Source organism: Callorhinus ursinus, unplaced genomic scaffold, assembly GCF_003265705.2.
Source record: "Callorhinus ursinus isolate GAN/ISIS: 27379988/994484 unplaced genomic scaffold, GSC_fseal_2.0 scaffold8, whole genome shotgun sequence".
Lineage (NCBI taxonomy): Eukaryota > Metazoa > Chordata > Mammalia > Carnivora > Otariidae > Callorhinus > Callorhinus ursinus.
Window position 1 is genome coordinate 52,302,544 of NW_027397070.1, and position 17,771 is coordinate 52,320,314.

Here is a 17,771-nt window from a genome sequence, read left to right on the forward strand (position 1 = left end):
AGTTCAGTTTTTGTTTTGTTGTTGTTGTTGTTGTTGGGTTTTTTTGCTTGATTGTTATAGAATCCACATACAAAAGTGAGATCATATGATATTTGTCTTTCTCTTTCTTATTTCACTTGGCATAATGCCTCAAGGTCCACCCATGTTAATCATAAATGACAAGCTTGCTTTCTTATGGCTGAATAATATTATATCATGTGTATATAAATATATACCACATTTTATCATTCATCCACTGATGGACACTTAAGTTGCTTCCCTGTCTTGGCTATTGTAAATAATGCTGCAATGAACATGGGAGGGCATAAACCTTTCAGAGTTAGTGTTCTCATTTCCTTTGAATAACTATTAAGGAAGAAGAATTGCTGAATCATATGGTAGTTCTATTTTGGACTTTCAAGGAACCTCCACACAGTTTTCCTAAGTGGCTATACCAATTTATATTCCTACCAAAAGTGTGTATAGGCTCCCATTTTTCCACAACCACATATAACACTTGTTATTTATCTTTTTGATAACAGTTATTCTAACAAGTATGAGCTGATATCTCACTGTGGTTTTGATTTGTATTTCCCTGATGAATAGTGATGCTGAGCACCTTTTCATGCATCTGTTGGCCATTTTATGTCTTCTTTGGAAAAACGTTTATTCAGTTCTGCCCATTTTTTAAACTGAATTGCTTTTTTGCTATTGAGTTGTATGAGTTCTCCATACATTTTGGACATTAACTCTTTATCAGATATGATTTGCAAATATTTTTTCTGTAGGTTGCCTTTTCATTTTGTTGATGGTTTCCCTTTGCTGTGAAGAAGCTTTATAGTTCAATGTAGTCCTGTTTATTTTTGCTTTTGTTGCCTTTGCTTTTGGTGCCAAATCTAAAAAATTATAACCAAGACCCACGTCAAGGAGCTTACTTCCTATGTTTTCTTCTAGGTTCATGGTTTCAGATCTTACATTCAAGATTTTAACCATTTTGAGTTGATTTTTGTATATGTTGTAACACAGTGGTCTGGTTTCATCCTTTGCATGTGGCTGTCCAGTTTTCCCAATACCATTTATTGAAGTGATTGTCCTTTCCCCATTGTATAGTCTTAGCTCCTTTGTTGTAAATGAATTGAATACATATGTTTGGGTTCACTTCTGGGCTCTTTTCTGTTCCACAGATCTGCTTGTCTGATTTTATGCCAATACCATACTGTTTTGATTCTTACAGCTTTGTAATATACTATAAAATCAGAAAGCAAAACGCCTCTCTCTTTCTTAAGATTGCTTTGGCTATTCAGGGTCTTTTGAATTTTAGAATTATCTGTTCCATTTCTGTGAAAAATGCCATTGACATTTTGATAGGGATTGCACTAAAACTGTTGAATCCGTAGATCACTTTGAGTAGTATGGACACTTTAACAATATTAATTCTTTCAATGAACACAAAATATTTTTCCATGTTTCTTCTTCAATTTCCTTCATCAATGTCTTATAGTTTTCACTGCACAAATTTCATCTTGGTTAAATTTATTCCAAGGGATTTTATTCTTTTTGATGCAATAAATGGAATTAACTTCCCCTTCTGATAGTTTATTAGCATACAGAAATGCAACATATTTTGTATACTGATTTTGTATCTTGCAACATCACTGAATTTGTTTATTACTTCTAACAGTTTTTTGGTGGAGTCTTCAGGGTCTTCTATATATAATACGTGGTCTTCTGTAAATAGTGACAATTTTACTTCTTCCTTTCTAATTTGGTGCTTATTTATTTTTCTTGCCTAACTGCTCTGGCTAGAACTTCTAATACTATGTTGAAAATGGCAAGAATAAGCATTCTTGTCTTGTTCCTGATCTTAAGAGAAAAAGCTTTCAGCTTTTCTCCTTTGAGTGTTGTTACCTGCAGGTTATGTATGTCCTTTCTTATGTTGAGGTAGTTACGTCCCCTCAAATACCCACTTTCTTGAATTCTTATCATAAACAGATGTTGAATTCTGCCACATGCTTTTTCTGCATCTATTGTGATGACCGTAAGATTTTTATCCTTATTTTGTTAATTTGGTCAGTTACCACATTGATTTGTGTATGTTGAATCATCCTTGGATCCCCTGAAATAAATCCCACTTGGTACATGGTCATGGTATATGATCATCTTAATATATTGTTGAATTCCGTTTGCTAATATTTTGTTGAGGATTTTGGCATCTGTGTTCATCAGGAATATTGGCCTATAATTTTTTTCTTGTGGTGCCCTTGTCTGGTTTAGGTGTCCAGGTAATACTGACCTTGTAAAATGAGTTTAGAAGTGTTCCCTTCTCTTCTATTTTTTGGAAAAGTTTGAGAAGGACTGGTATTAATTCTTCTTGAGGAATTTCTTCTTTATTCTGGTAGAGTTCACCAGTAAAGCCATCTGGTCTCATGATGGTTTGCTGGAATGTTTTTGATTAGGAATTTTCCATTTCTTCTAGGCTGTCCAATTTCTTAGCATATAATTGTTCACAGTAGTCTTATGATTCTTTGTATTTTTGTGGTATCTGTTATAATAAATCCCCTTTCACTTCTGATTTTGAGTCTTATCCTTTTTTTCTTGGTGATTCTAACTAAAGGTTTATCAATTTATCTTTTCAAAGAACCAGCTCTTAGTTTCATTGATCTTTTCTAGTGTCTTTTTACTCTCTATTTATTTCCACTCTGATCTTTATTTCCTCTCTTGCTACTAACTTTGGACTTCATTTGTTCTTTTTCTAGTTCTTTGAGATACAAAGTTAGGTTGAGACGTTTCTTGTTTCTTGACATAGTTATTTATCTCTATTAACTTCCTTCCTAAGAGTGCTTTTACTACATCTTGTGAGTTTTGGTATGCTATATTTCCATTTTCATTTGTCTCAAGATTTGTTTTCTCTTTTGATTTCTTCTTTCACTCAATGATTGTTCAGTAGCACGCTGTTTAATGTCCAAATATTTGTGAATTTTCCAATTTTTTTCTTGTAATTGATTTCTAGTTTCATACCATTGTGGCTGGCCAAATTGGTTTTTTGTGTTTTTTATTTTTTTGACAAATTGGTTTCCTTTTTTTTCTACAAGATTGACTGATTGATTTGACAGAGAGAGACAGAGGGCACACAAGTGAGCACAAGCAGGGAGAGCAGCAGGCAGAGGGAGAGGGAGAAGCAGGCTCCCCAAAGAACAGGGAGCCCGATGTGGGGCTCCATCCCAGGACCCTGGGATCATGACCTGAGCCAAAGGCAGACACTTAACCGATTAAGCCACCCAAGCGCCCCCAAACTGGTTTCTTAATAAAGTTAAATTTGACAAAAAACAAACAAACAAACAAAACATCCTATTCACTCAGGTGAGTTTTTAAAGAAATAAATGTATCTGCAATTAGTACTATTTTACAGCTCTTAATACTTGTGCTCATTAATAATACATTTCTCTGCAAAGTATCTTATTTTTGCCAAGTTTATATATACATGTGTCCCTTTTTTCACAGGAAATTTTTTACTGGCAAACTTTTAAAATAGGAATACCCTTTGTTTTCTCTGATGCTTCTAGACCACTGTTTTGCCTTTTCTCCGTAACTCCTTTTATGTCTACACTATTTAACCTTAGGCTTTTTTCATTCTTATCTAGACCACTGGGACACTATCCATTCTCAGTATCGGAATCATGTTTACAACCATCCTCTTCCTCACATACAGTAACAATTTCCATATTGCTAACTCTTCTAATACTATGGTCCAACACTATTAATATCCATACTAATATTAATATTTCTAACCTCTAATTACTTTATCTCTAATTCTACTTTAGTTATCTACAGGACACCTGGCAACTGTTTTCTCAATGGCCACCAATTATCCTCTAGTTTACCACATCAACAGTCTCTTGTTACCTGATTTATTACAATAACTTTCCAACTGATTTCCAGGCTTCACTCTCACCTTCCTTCCATCCCCTCTGCTTGACTATTTCTATTTCTAAATGACCTGGTACTAACTCACCTTCCAAGCTTATTTCCTACTTCTACATTCCTCAAAAACTGTATTTCAATCAAAAGAAGTATCATTCCTTGCTCCCATTTTCACAAATTCAATTCCGATTTCAAGACCCACCTCAAAAATACTGTGTTCTCTCAAAGTGTTCCCTAATCACATGAGCTAAAAGTAGTCTCTCCTAATAATTCTCAGTGTCATTCCCAAACACAAATCTAGTATCATTTCTAAGTATATACAATTACAAAGAATTTCTTCTACCAAAGTAAAACCCCTTATAGTTTTCTCCAAGACCTAACATGGAACCTTACACATGGCAGTATTTAACAAATACATCTGAGGGAACACTGATCATCCAGTCACTTACAGATTTCAAAACCTATGTGCATCTGCAATTAAGCCAAAGGAGGAAGGGCAGTGTTCAAATTGGGCCAGACCCTGGGCACTACCCTCTTTTCTTTCATTTACAGTTTTTATTTGTTTGCAATTCATAGATTTAAGGAGAACAGGAGTTATAAAACTTAATCAACTTAATCAACTGAAATGACCTTTCTTCCCTTTCCCAATAAATCCCATGCTTCATTCAATTTTCAGCTTAAGCTCCATATCTTCAAAGAAGGACCCATGGTTCTCCCTCTTCTCTGATCTAAAGGGACCTCAAAATCAAGTAGTTAAGGCTTTCATTTTCAAAAAAGATAATCACAGCTTGGAGAGGTTCAGTGAATTGACCAGGAGCATTTTGTGCCAGAGATGATTCTCAAATCCAAGACACTTTTTACTAAATCAGGCCATTTCATATAATAATCCAGAAATGCTCACTATGTATAGATATTTTCTGAGAATCCATTCAAATTAAGTTATTCCACTCTGGGCCTGTTCTAAGTCTTTCATACTTCACCCCTTACTGAAATCTTCTTCCTCCAAACTTCTACTTACTGATCCTAGCTCTATCTTCTGGGACTTAATTAAAAAAAAAAAAAAAAAATCAAACAACACTTTATGTATTTGAAAACTACTCTCATGCTTTTCCTCTACATCACTGAGTTAAGTTATATACATGTTTAATATTTATCAAATTTTTCTTCTTATCATAAGAAGATACAGCAAAATAAAGTTAAAATAGCAGTTAGGGCAGGCAGAAACTCTTATGTTAAGTGGTCTTATATTTCTGGTCTAAAAATACACTATGAGATAAGATGTTAAACATAACATTTTAAGATAGATAATTTGAATGTCCAACAGACATACCAAACTTACCATGTTCAAAACTAATTACTCTCCTCACCCAAATGTGCTCCATCTTCAGCCTTTCCTATCTGAGTTGATGGCCTCTCCATTCTTCCTTCTGGTTCCTCATCAAAAAATCTTGAATCATTCTTGATTCCTCTTTTTCTTTTCTACGACTTGTCAAGAAGAGTCAGAAAACCCTGCTGACTCTTCCTTCAAAACATACCCAACATTCAGCTGCTTCTCATCACTTCCAATACTATCCCCCTAGCCTAAGTCACCATTCTCTCACTTGGATTACTCTAATATCCCTCTGTTAGTCTCTTTGCTTCAACTCTGCTTCTTCTACACAGCCCACTCTCAACAAAGAAGACAAAGTAATCTTTTTAGAATTAAAATGTAAGTGATACTACAACTGTCTATTTGAGACCTTCCAATAACTTTCCAATTCGCTCATAAGAGCCCATGTCCTCATAAATTTCCATACCACCTGCCCCACTTACCTCTGACTTAATCTACTAACTATATCCCTTCCCCCTGCATTCCCAGTCCAACCACTCCAGCCTCCACGCCACCCCTCACACAAAACAGGCAGGCTCTGTTACCAGATAATGACAAGGCAAGGCTTTGTTCAAATGTCATCGTCTCAAAAGATCTAACAAGACTAACCTTTTAAAAACTGTAACCTGTCCCCTTTCCTACCAATTATCCATACTAATTATCTGCTTCTAACATACCATAATAATTTATTTATTTATTACATTTTAGCATCTGTCTCCCTTAACTAAACTTCCCAATGGCAGGGATTGTTTTACTTTGTTTACTAGTGTATCTCAACCTCCTAGTGCAGTACCCTGGTATATCACAGACACTCTATTTGTTGAATGAAAAAACCTCTGTCTCCTTTTTTGACTCCCTATAGAGAAAGTAGTAACTATCCGAAAGTGGACACATAAATTTATTTCCAGCATGAACCAAGTGACTCCAACTTGAAAGACAATGGGATTATATAAGCAAGAAAGTGATGAGTAGCCAGGAAAAAGAAATTCCCCAGACAACTAAAGAAACTGATTGCATTCTCCTGTATTGACAACTTGCAAAAAGCAAGTATAGAAAAACTTCAGGATCAAATAGTCCATATACTCAGCACTTCAGAAGAAAGGGCTCTTAAATTTCCTAATGACAAACATATTAAGTAAAATTACCAATAAATAAGGCTGAAGCCTCAACACCTGATGCCATCAGTCCTTATCTATAAGGGAGAACTCTGCTTCATTATTAGGTTTAACTACAATTTTGATTTGACTGGCAACATAAACTTCATTATTCTTTCCATAAGGGTTTCTAAAATTGACTCATTATTGAAATTCTAAAGTTTAGGCTTCAAAAATAAAATCCTAAAATTCAAGTTGACTCAAACCATATCCAACCCCACTGTAATCATTCATAGAACACCTGCATTCTTTATTATTGAGTAAAACATCAGGCCCAGCCCTCAAGAACTCATTTGATTCTAAAAATTAGATCTCTGTGAACTTTAAAGTTGTTTATTACTCAACACACTACTTAAAGCTATTTTAAATTTGTCTAAAACATTAAAATGTCTCTAGGAGCAAAACAAACCAATTTTAACATTTAAAATATTACGTGTACAATTTGTACCAAAGGAGAATACCAAACAAGAATACAATACATTCTTACAATATGAAAATACTTAGGATATTCTTCAATCTAGCTAAGGTAAAGGTCTCTCTTGCCTGATAAATCTGACATCTTGTCATCATGAAACTGTGTTCTGGCTAATTTGGTTGCATGAGGTTTCTTTGAAATTTCCTGACAATATAAGATTTATTGGTATCTATTTTAACATTAATACTCTTTCCATTACACAAGTGTAACAAAAAATTAATTATAACGTCCCTGGTGTAAGGTTTTAAGAATGCTCACCCAAAAGTCACACAGTACAAAAGTGGATCCTCTGATAATTCTGTTTATGAATGACTTCACTGACTTTATTCTGTAATCTCACTGCAAGTAACTGGCTTGACTTTACCTTTTCATTACAAAATGGTAAGATTAATTGTTTTGACATTTCCCTATAGATATGTTTCCAAAAAGTATGGCTATTTAAAAAAAAAAAAAAAAGTATGGCTATTTATATGCAATAAGCACGACTACTTGTAAGATGCATTTCTATAAAAGCAACACAAATGTAAGATTTTCATCATTTGTAAAGGAAATTCATGCAAGGCACAATTTTGCATGATCATAACTACAGCTCCAGTGCCTGGCACAGGCAGACACTCAGTGTCTGTTTAGTTAATGAGTATGCTTACACAAACAAAAAGCCCAATTGCTTGTTAGGGTTTTCATCATTTGGTAAAGACCACTGTTGAAATTAAATTATAAATACAATGTAATTTGTGGATTATAAATTTAATGATTATAGAAAACAATTTTATTCCAAATTAAATGTTTCAATACTTAACAAAATCTCAACAATAATGCCAATAATAACAAAAATATGTGGCAAGTAGCTTCCTTTTGAAGAATTAGGAAAACAAGAATTCAATAGCTAATTCTCACAGGCCTAGTTTAAAAATACCTAAGGCTACCAAAAATATAGCAAAGCTAAATAATTTTAAAAATGATTTTCAGTAAAAACATATCTTTTGTTAGTTAGCAGTCCTGTTTATTGCCCTAGTTATCTCCTTAGTAATAAAAAAAAGTGACAAAATTCAATTAAAGCCTTTTAGTTTTGAGGTAGTTGAAACTAAAGGGAAAACAGAGTTATTCTACTGCGTTATTAATGTTAAAGGACAATACCAAAGTGGACTGTTAACTTTGTGAGTTAGGAGACAGTATAAATTGAAAGAAGCCTATTTCTCCTCATGATTTCATTCATAACATTTTTCAAATGTAAAATAATTTCTCATTTTATTAAAATAATCTACTAAATTATAACACTGTCTACATTCACCCTGTTTATACTGAATATAAGAGGCATCCATCAGCTGCCCAAATGTTTGAAAAAGGTAGAAAAGATATTTAGGGAAGAAACTACAACAGAAAAAATGTCAGTAACCTGATAAAATCCTTACCTTATCATATTGGCATACAACAACATTTTCTGTATCAAAGAGTTCCTGTCCTTCCTCATCACTCACATCATCTTCACTGTTGAGGGGCTCCTACAAATAAGAAAGAAGAGTACTTATTTATACTTCATGTATTATTAGAAAAAGGCCCTTCTAATATTCAAGGAAAAGAAATACAATGACCTTGATGTTCTCTGAGAATGAAGGTTCAGACAGAAGCATATACACAAACACATATATATATGTACCACAAACTTATTAGGACTGCCAATTTTACTGAAATTCCAGTAAGAAATCAAAAATAGTTAAGCTATATAACTTTTAAGTCTGAAAAGATGTTTATTTCCTTCATTCTTTTAGAACAGCACAAGATTACTCTCTCCAATAACTGTTTAAGACGCCTAGAAGGGTACCTAAGAAAATATGAAGGTTTAATGAGATAATGGTACTATGTACCACCAGCAGCAGCAGAGTAAAAAGTAAAAGGGAAAACAGTGGTGAAGTTGGAGGAGGAAAAAAAGGCTATAAAACAGGCTAGTAATCTGACTTGTCTCTATGTGGAGGACTAAGACTCTATTTATAATATCAGCATTTCTACCATTGTGATGGTAATGGTCGAGGCTTGCAGTATAACTAAGGCATTCAGAATAAAAGGATATATGTGGGAAGGGTGAAGTGGAAGGGGGTCTCAGTCCCAAAGAGAATTAAAGACCAAGATCTAACTAAAGCATAAAATGACCAACTATGTTAAATCTGATCTCAGTTATTTGAGAAGATAAAAGATATAACTCAGATTTCTAGTTAACAGAGAAAGAGAAGACAGGACAAAATAAAAGTGGAAAGTAAAATAATCAATTTGATATTAAGTCTAGGCTTATACCTCACACACGTGTGTGTGTGTATTCTTTAATTTAAAATAGGTATCACCAATGTAAATGTAAAAACAATTTATTGAGGTAAAATTCATGTAACATAAAATTCACCATTTTAACCATTTTAGAGTGTACAACCAGTCATACTTAGTACATAAATAATGTATGCAATTATCACCACTATCTAATTCCAGAACAATTTCATCACCTCTACCATTAAACAGTCACTCAATCCCTAGTCCCACCTCTCCCCAGCCCCCCCATTAATCTGTTTTTGGTCACTATGTATTTACCTCTGGATAGTTCATATAAATGCAAACATACGATATACACATACAACATGTGGTATAGTTTCTTTAACTTACAATGTGTGAGGTTCATCCATGTTGTAGCATAGACCAGTACTTTGTTCCTTTTCATGGCTAAATAATACTCCTTTGCATGGATAAATCACATTTTAATTTATTCATCCATCAATTGATAGACATTTGGGTTATTTACATCTTTTGGATTTTGTAAACAGTTTTGAACATTCATGTACAAGCTTTTATTTGAATAACAGTTTTCAATTCTCTTATACTTAGGAGAGTTACTGGGTCATATGATAATTTTATGCTTAACATTTTGAGGAACCACCAAACCCTTTTCCACAGCAGCTACACCATTTTCCATTCCCACCAGCAATGCCAAAGAGTTCCAATTTCCCCACATCCTCACCAACATCTGTTTCCTTTTTTCTCTCTTTTGATTACAGTCATCCTCGTAAATGTAAGTGGTATCTCTTTGTGGTTTTGATATACGCATTACTGTAATAACTAGTGATGTTGAACATCTTTTCACATGCTTGTTGGCTACTTGTATATCCTCCTTGGAGAAATGCCTATTCAAGTCCTTTACCCACTTTGGAATAGAGTTGTTTGTGGTTGAATTTAAAAGTTTTCTATTCTGGGGCGCCTGGGTGGCTCAGTTGGTTAAGCGACTGCCTTTGGCTCAGGTCATGAACCCGGAGTCCTGGAATGGAGTCCCATATCGGGCTCACAGCTCAGCAGGGAGTCTGCTTCTCCCTCTGACTCTCTCGCCTCTCATGCTGTTTCTCTCTCTCTCGCTCTCAAATAAATAAATAAAATCTTTAAAAAAAATAAATAAAAGTTTTCTATTCTGGATATTAAGCCCTTATCAGATAGAGGATTTGCAAATATTTTCTATTTTATAGGCTGTCTTTTAACTTTGTGAATATTGTCCTTGGACATACAAAAGCTTTTAATCTATTAAGTCTGTTGTTATTTTTCTTATTGCTTGTGCTTTTGGTATCATATTTAAGAAACTATTTCCAAACCCAGTGTTATGAAGCTTCTGCCCTATTCTAAGAATTTTACAGATTTAGGTCTTACTTTTATTTATTTTTAAGATTTTTATTTATTTATTTGACAGAGAGAGACCGCGATAGAGGGAACACAAGCAGGGGGAGTGGGAGAGGGAGAAGCAGGCTCCCTGCTGGGCAGAGAGCCTGATGTGGGGCTCGATCCCAGGACCCTGGAATCATGACCTGAGCTGAAGGCAGACGCTTATCGAATGAGCCACCCAGGCACCCCTAGGTCTTACTTTTAGGTCTTCGATCCATTTTGAGTTAATTTTGTATAAGGTGTGAGGTAAGGGTCTAATTTCACTGTTTTGCATGTGGATATTTAGTTGTCCAAGCTACGTTTATTAAATAAGACCATTCTTTTCCTACTGAATAGTCTTGACCCATGTAAAAATTTTGTAAGATGACAGCATACAAACAGTATTCCACATAAAAAAAGACACACCTAGGGGCGCCTGGGTGGCTCAGTCGTTGAGCGTCTGCCTTCGGCTTGGGTCATGATCCCAGGGTCCTGAGATCAAGCCCCGTAACGGACTCCCTGCTCCATGGGAAGCTTGCTTCTCCCTCTCCCACTCCCCCTGCTTGTGTTCCCTCCCTCGCTGTGTCTCTCTCTGTCAAATAAATAAATAAAATCTTAAAAAAAAAAAAAAAAAGACACACCTAAAGCTTAGGGATCCAAAAAATGTGAAAGTAAAAGAATGAAAGGAGCTATTCTAACTGAAACAAAGTTGGTACGGTTCTATTAATATCACACAAAACAGACTATATGGGTAAAAAAAAAATTACTAGAGATAAATAGCAGGAAACTACATAATCATAAATGGCTCAATTCACTGGAAAGTATACGTTTAAGCTTATGTGCATCCATTTTTAGGTTCAAAATATAAAAAGCATAATGACAAAACAAATAAATATACCATCATAACAGGAGATTTGAACCTATCTCACTCACTAATGGATGATGGTGTAAGCACACAAAAAATATGAGTAAGGATATATAATATCCCAAGAATTTAATTCTAATTGTACATATAGAAGACAACCAACAACTGCAAAAAGTCTTTTCAAATATACAGGAAGCATATGCAAATACTGACCACATAAAGCAAGTCCCAATCAATTTCAAAGGTAGTCCCTCATACATTACACAGATCATAACTCTATAAATAAAACTTAAGTCAGAACAAGAATTAATGAAATAGAAAAAAATACACTAGAGAGAATAAAGCTAAAAGTTGATTCTTAAAAAACATTAATGAAATCAACATACCTCTGGCTAGACTGAATAAGAAAAAAAGAGCAAGAAGGCACAAAATCAGAAATGAGAATAAAGAAAATGACTACAAAGGATTCTGGAATCAAAAAGATGACTACCATTAACTTTATGCTAACTTAAAAATTTACATATATAGCCTAGAAAAATAAAATTTATCCAAACTGTCTCAAAAAGAAATACTTGAACAGAATAAGGACATTACTGGAATCACATAATTTTAGCAGCATGCTCCAATATTCACAGAATTAAGTATATCTTTAAAAAAAAAAAAAAAGTCATCCAAGGAAGACAGAGCACTCACCAGAATTCATTTTATAATGCTATCACAAACCTGAAAACCTAGCAAGAAGAGTATGAGAACAGAAAATCACAGACAGTACATGAATGTACATGAAAAAGTCCTGAACAAAGTGAATTCAGGAATTCATCAAAAGGGTAATACAGAATGATCAAGTTGTGCAATCCAACGAATACAAAACTGGTTATAAGTAGAAAACCGATTAGTGCAATTAGTTATTAAATAACAGATTAAAGGATAAGAAATTTTATGATTATCTAACAGTTGCAGAAAAACTAACAAAATTCAACATTCATTTAGAATTTAAAAAACAAAGCAAAGCTTAGTTAATTTGAACAGAAGGGAACTTCTTTAACCTCATAAAAGATGTCCATAAAAAGCCTATATAGTAGGGCATCTGGGAGGCTCAGGTGGTTAAAAGTGACTGCCTTCAGCTCAGGTCATAATCCTGGAGTCCCAGGATCGAGTCCCACATGGGGATCCCTGCTCAGTGAGTAGTCTGCTTCTCCCTTTCACCCTCCCCCCTCTCTCATGCTCTTTCTCTCATTCTTTCTCTCAAATAAAATCTTTAAAAAAAAAAAAAAAGCCTATAGTAAACATTATACTTAATAGTGAACCATAGAAAGGCTTCCTTTTAAAATTAAGAACAAGATAAGGCTGCCTGCTATTTCTAATTAATATTGTTCTAGAGGGCTAAGCCAATGAGGCAAGAAAAACTTCCATGTTTAATATTTGTCTATAGAGAAAACATGAAAGACTCAAAGATGCTAAATCTCAACAGTAATCAAATTAAAACCAAAAGGAAACACCATTTTCTACCTATTAGACTGGCAAAAATTAAGAAGTCTGACGATATTAAGTATTGGTGAAGACATATTAGTACAACAATTTGGCATTTTATCGTGAAGTTTAAAACGTGCCTGCCTTAGAATCCAGTAATTCAATGGTTAGGTATAACACTTTAAAAAAAGTCATGCATATGTGTCCCCAGAAGACACACTCCAAAATATTTTATAACTTTAAGAGTAAACAAATAGAAATAACCCTAATGCCCATCACATCAGAAAAGAAATGGAGAAATAAACTATGGTATATTCAATTGTGAAAATAACCAGTATGTACAACTTAGATGAACCTCAGAAATACCACCTGGGGGGGGGGGGGGGAAAGGCAATCAACTTGCAGAAGAGTAGAGAATTACTCCATTTATGTTATAAATGGGCATTCAACACCAAACACTATGCTCTTTAGGAATATAAATACAGATGGGAAACATGAAGGCAAGTTGATGATAAACACACAATCCATGAGCACGGTTACTTTGATGACAGAAGAGGATGGGGGCTGGGGAGAGGTACTCAGGGGAATTTAATAAAATAATGGATTATATGTTTTTTAAAGATTTATTTATTTAGAGAGCGCACTGGTGAGCAGGGGGGAGGGGCAGAGGGAGATGGAGAGAGAGAATCTCAAGCAGACTCTGAGCTGAGTGTGGAGCTTGATGCTGGACTCAATCCCATGACCCTGAGATCATGCATGATCTGAGCGGAAACCAAGAGGAGGACCTTAGCTGACTAAGCAACCCAGGCACCCCGTAATGGGATTATTTTTAACTAGATGTGGACATAAGGGTGTTTTTATGTTAAAATATTTTTTATTCATTTGTATCTATTCAATATTTAATGAAACAATATTTTTTAAAAACATTAAAGAATTTTGTCCTAAAATAAACAAAATTACATCTTAAGTTGAAGAAAGCAATTAAAAACAGAAAACAAACATCTTGAGGGGCGCCTGGGTGGCTCAGTTGGTTAAGCAACTGCCTTTGGCTCAGGTCATGATCCCAGGGTCCTGGGATCGAGCCCCGCATCGGGCTCCCTGCTCAGCGGGGAGCCTGCTTCTCCTCTCCCTCTGCCTGCCTGCTCCCCCTGCTTGTGCTCTCTCTCTCTGTCAAATAAATAAAAATAAAATCTTAAAAAATAAAAAAAATTTTTAAAGACATTTTGAACACAAGTAACCATGCAGGAACACTGAGGAAAACAAAGATATATTTATATGCTTCTAGAAATATATAACTAAAGATGAATGAGAATGGTTTGTTTAACTCAAGAAAGACACTAAGAGTAGATAAAATGATGTAAGGAACTAGTATAGAATACAGACCAAAAGGAAGTAATGAATAAGTCTGTGACATTTAGCTTTTTCCTCAAGTCTCCTCTCTTCCCAGATGTTGCCATACCTTTTTAATTATTGAGGCAAAGATTAACCTCATTCTATCTGTTCTACCAATGTCTTATGCTTAAATCACATCATGAATGCATAAGCCAGAAAATTAGAATTACTTGCACTCTCTCCACCCCCTTTATAAATACAACTCAATATGATATACATTTATTTTTTATTACTAGCTATAAGAAACAGTAATTTATGATGATAAATACAACCAGAACCATTTAAACACCTTATTAGAACAATCTAACTTTATATTTAAAATCCTATATTGTGTAACAGCTTAACAGCCTCTGAAAAAAATAGAATATAATTCATCAGTTTGGCACCAAGTAAAATAAATGATTGAGTGGTTTCTCATTTCAATTCTTTTACTACAAACTTACTTCTTCTACCTGCCCATCCTCAGCTCCATCTTTCTCTTTGTCTTCCTCCTCATCATCATCATAGTCTTCTTCTTCATCTTCGTCTTCTTCAGATGATGTATCCCCAGTTCCATCAACCTGTAACACCAGTGGGGCTTGTGCTTGAGCAGGCTGGGCCTGTGGCTGCTGCTGGCCAGCTGCAGTTATCTGTGCTTGCGCGGGTGTAGGTGCAGCCACCGTTGTAGGTATAACTTGAGTCTTATTTCCTGTAAATAAGATTTGTTGTGGCTGAATGATGACACCCGTCTGCGGTGAAATCCCTCCAGGAAGAGGGGCCAGTACCTAAGCCAAAAGAAAACCATATTAAAGAAACCAGTAAGAGTACCAAGTAGCCCAGTTTCATTTTGTGGTACAGAGAAATAGGCATAAATGCTGAAGAATCACCAAAAATGGCCATATCTCATACGGTTAAAAACCACCAAAGCATAAAAGGAGTTTAACTAGTATAATGATCCCACTTCCATTTTACCATTCAAAGTTCTGAAGGAAAAAAAGATTTTCTGAAAATATTTACTGAGCACCTGCTATGTACATGGCAAATTCCAAACCAAGAGTTACATGTATGATTAATTTATTTGCTTGATGTATGGACAAGTTTAGTAACTTGCCAAGCTTGTAGTCACTAAGAGGCAAAATTTTAACCCAGGCTTTCTGATTCTGCCCTAATTATTATGTTGCACTGCCTCCCTGTGGAGAACACTGCACTGAAAATGTGAAGTCTTGGGCCCCAGTTTTGTTTAAGATCCCAGGTTGAGATACAGCAAAGGCATGTCACTTAACCTCCTTTGGCTTTCGTCACTTCACTGTGAAACTAGGATCAATGGTTCTCAACCCTGGCTGCAAATTACAACCACCTGGTAGCTTAAAAATACTGGTACTTGGGCCCCACTCCTAGTATTCTGATTTAATTGGTGTGAGATGAAATCTAATCATTTAAAGCTCTCCAGCTGGGGCGCCTGGGTGGCTCAGTAGTTAACCATCTGCCTTTGGCTCAGGTCATGATCCCAGGGTCCTGGGATCCAGCCCCGTATCCGGCTCCCTGCTCAGTGGGAAGCCTGCTTCTCCCTCTCCCACTCCCCCTGCTTGTGTTCCCTCTCTCGCTGTGTCTCTGTCAAATAAATAAATAAAACCTTAAAAAAAAAAAAAAAAGCTCTCCAGCTGATTCTAACCATGCATCCACACCAGATCAGATGATTTCTAAAGTTCCTTTCTGCTTCTGCGTCTAGAATTCTAAAGTAAACCATAACTCAAAAAGAACATATTAACAAATATTAACTATATCTTTTAGAATAAATATATTTATAATTATATGTATTAATAAATAAAAAGAGAATACCTAGTGATAAATAAAAAACAGTGAATGGCAATTACTTGCCTTTAGGTTCAAGGAATGCAAAATAAGACAGTATTTCCCTTAAGAAGTTTACGTTAATGGTGCAATAGACAAAGCAGTAACACAACTCAAAAGATAGGTGTAACAGAAGTATATGGTGTTAAGAGAACACAGGAGAGAGGACTAAATTCAGCTTGAGGCACAAAGTATGGTCAGGGAAGCCTTAATAGGTAAAACTTGAGTTCTTTTGTGCTTGGAAGATTAGCTAGACTTTTCCATTTGGTTGCTTTTTTTTGTTGGGGGCAATAAAGGGAGTTGCTAGAAGGAAGGTCAAAGGGCATTCTAAGTAGAAGAATAGCATCAACCTAAAATCTGGACAGCTGTAAATCGACTAGATTAATGCTTCTCTGACCTTACCTCTATCACCATACTATAATATGGACATTACGTAATGTGTCTCTTTTTTAAAGTACCTAAGTTCTTTAAGAAAATAACCATTTCTCTTTCTTCTTTGTCCTCATGGTACAAGAGTTTTAACACCCAGCACAGAAGTAGGTACAAAGATCTAACTTTGATCTAAACAGCAGCTGAAGCAGATAGTTGGAAGCATGGCAAGAAATAAACCTGAAGAGATCAAAAAAATAAGATCCATAAAAAAACAAAGATCCTATGAACCATGATGAGGAGTTTTAGACTTTTTCCAACAGGCAATGAGAAGTCATTAAAAGATTTTAAGATTTTTATTTTTATTTTTTTATTTTTTTTAAAGATTTTATTTATTTATTTGAGAGAGAGAGAGTGAGAGATAGCACAAGAGGGAAGAGGGTCAGAGGGAGAAGCAGACTCCCCGCTGAGCAGGGAGCCTGATGTGGACTCGATCCCGGGACTCCAGGATCATGGCCTGAGCCAAAGGCAGTCGCTTAACCAACTGAGCCACCCAGGTGCCCAAGATTTTAAGATTTTTAGAACAGTAACTATAAAATACAGAGTAACGGGTTAGGAAGCCTAGGATTAGAGTCAGGGAAATTAATTAAGAGGATAATATATAGTATTTATTTATACAGACAGACACACACACACAAACAGTATATATAGTATATATACTATTGAGAGAATAATAATAGTATTTTAAGTGGGAAATTAGGAAAGCATGAAGTAAGGAAATGATGAGAAAGTCCGAGAAAAGAAAACTAGTTTCAAACATTAAGGAACTGCAAACATGTTAAAACTGCAGTCTGGAAAAAAGGAACTATTAAAAATTGGTAGGATTTCATGATACTTTGCATATTAAAAATGCCTAAGTTTCATGAAACTGGATTCATGTCTGCCTTGTTCACTCCTAAATCTCCAGTCCCTTGCAAAGACTCTGATACATAGCCACATAGTAAATGCTTGTTGAATGAATGCCAGATAACTCGGAGGCTGAGGAAGCTGGACGGAGGGTGGAGCCACTGGCAGAAAAGCATATTCAGAGGAATGATGAAAGATAAACAGGGAAACAATTTAGTCTTAAATATATTAAATGTAAGTTAAGCTGTAAGGTATACAGGAGGAATTTACAACAACAGGATACAACATTGGAGAACAGTCTAAGAATTCGTAGAGATAAAGCCATGGGAAAGGGGACAAGAACCACCCAGAGAATTTATACAGAAGAAAAAAGAACCC

General features: G+C 35.2%; 1 protein-coding gene across 2 annotated transcripts in view; it reads right to left on the bottom strand.

Moving 5' to 3' along the window:
- The window catches only part of GTF2A1 (general transcription factor IIA subunit 1), a 45,672-nt gene that overhangs the window by 5,082 nt on the left and 22,819 nt on the right, over positions 1-17,771 (bottom strand). For both annotated transcript variants that reach the window (XM_073895679.1, XM_025869525.2), the window contains exons 7-8: positions 14,732-15,052; positions 8,311-8,400 (exon numbers count right to left, since the gene is read on the bottom strand). In XM_073895679.1, the coding sequence (XP_073751780.1) occupies positions 8,311-8,400; positions 14,732-15,052 (411 nt within the window). The remainder of the gene's footprint in view (positions 1-8,310; positions 8,401-14,731; positions 15,053-17,771) is intronic.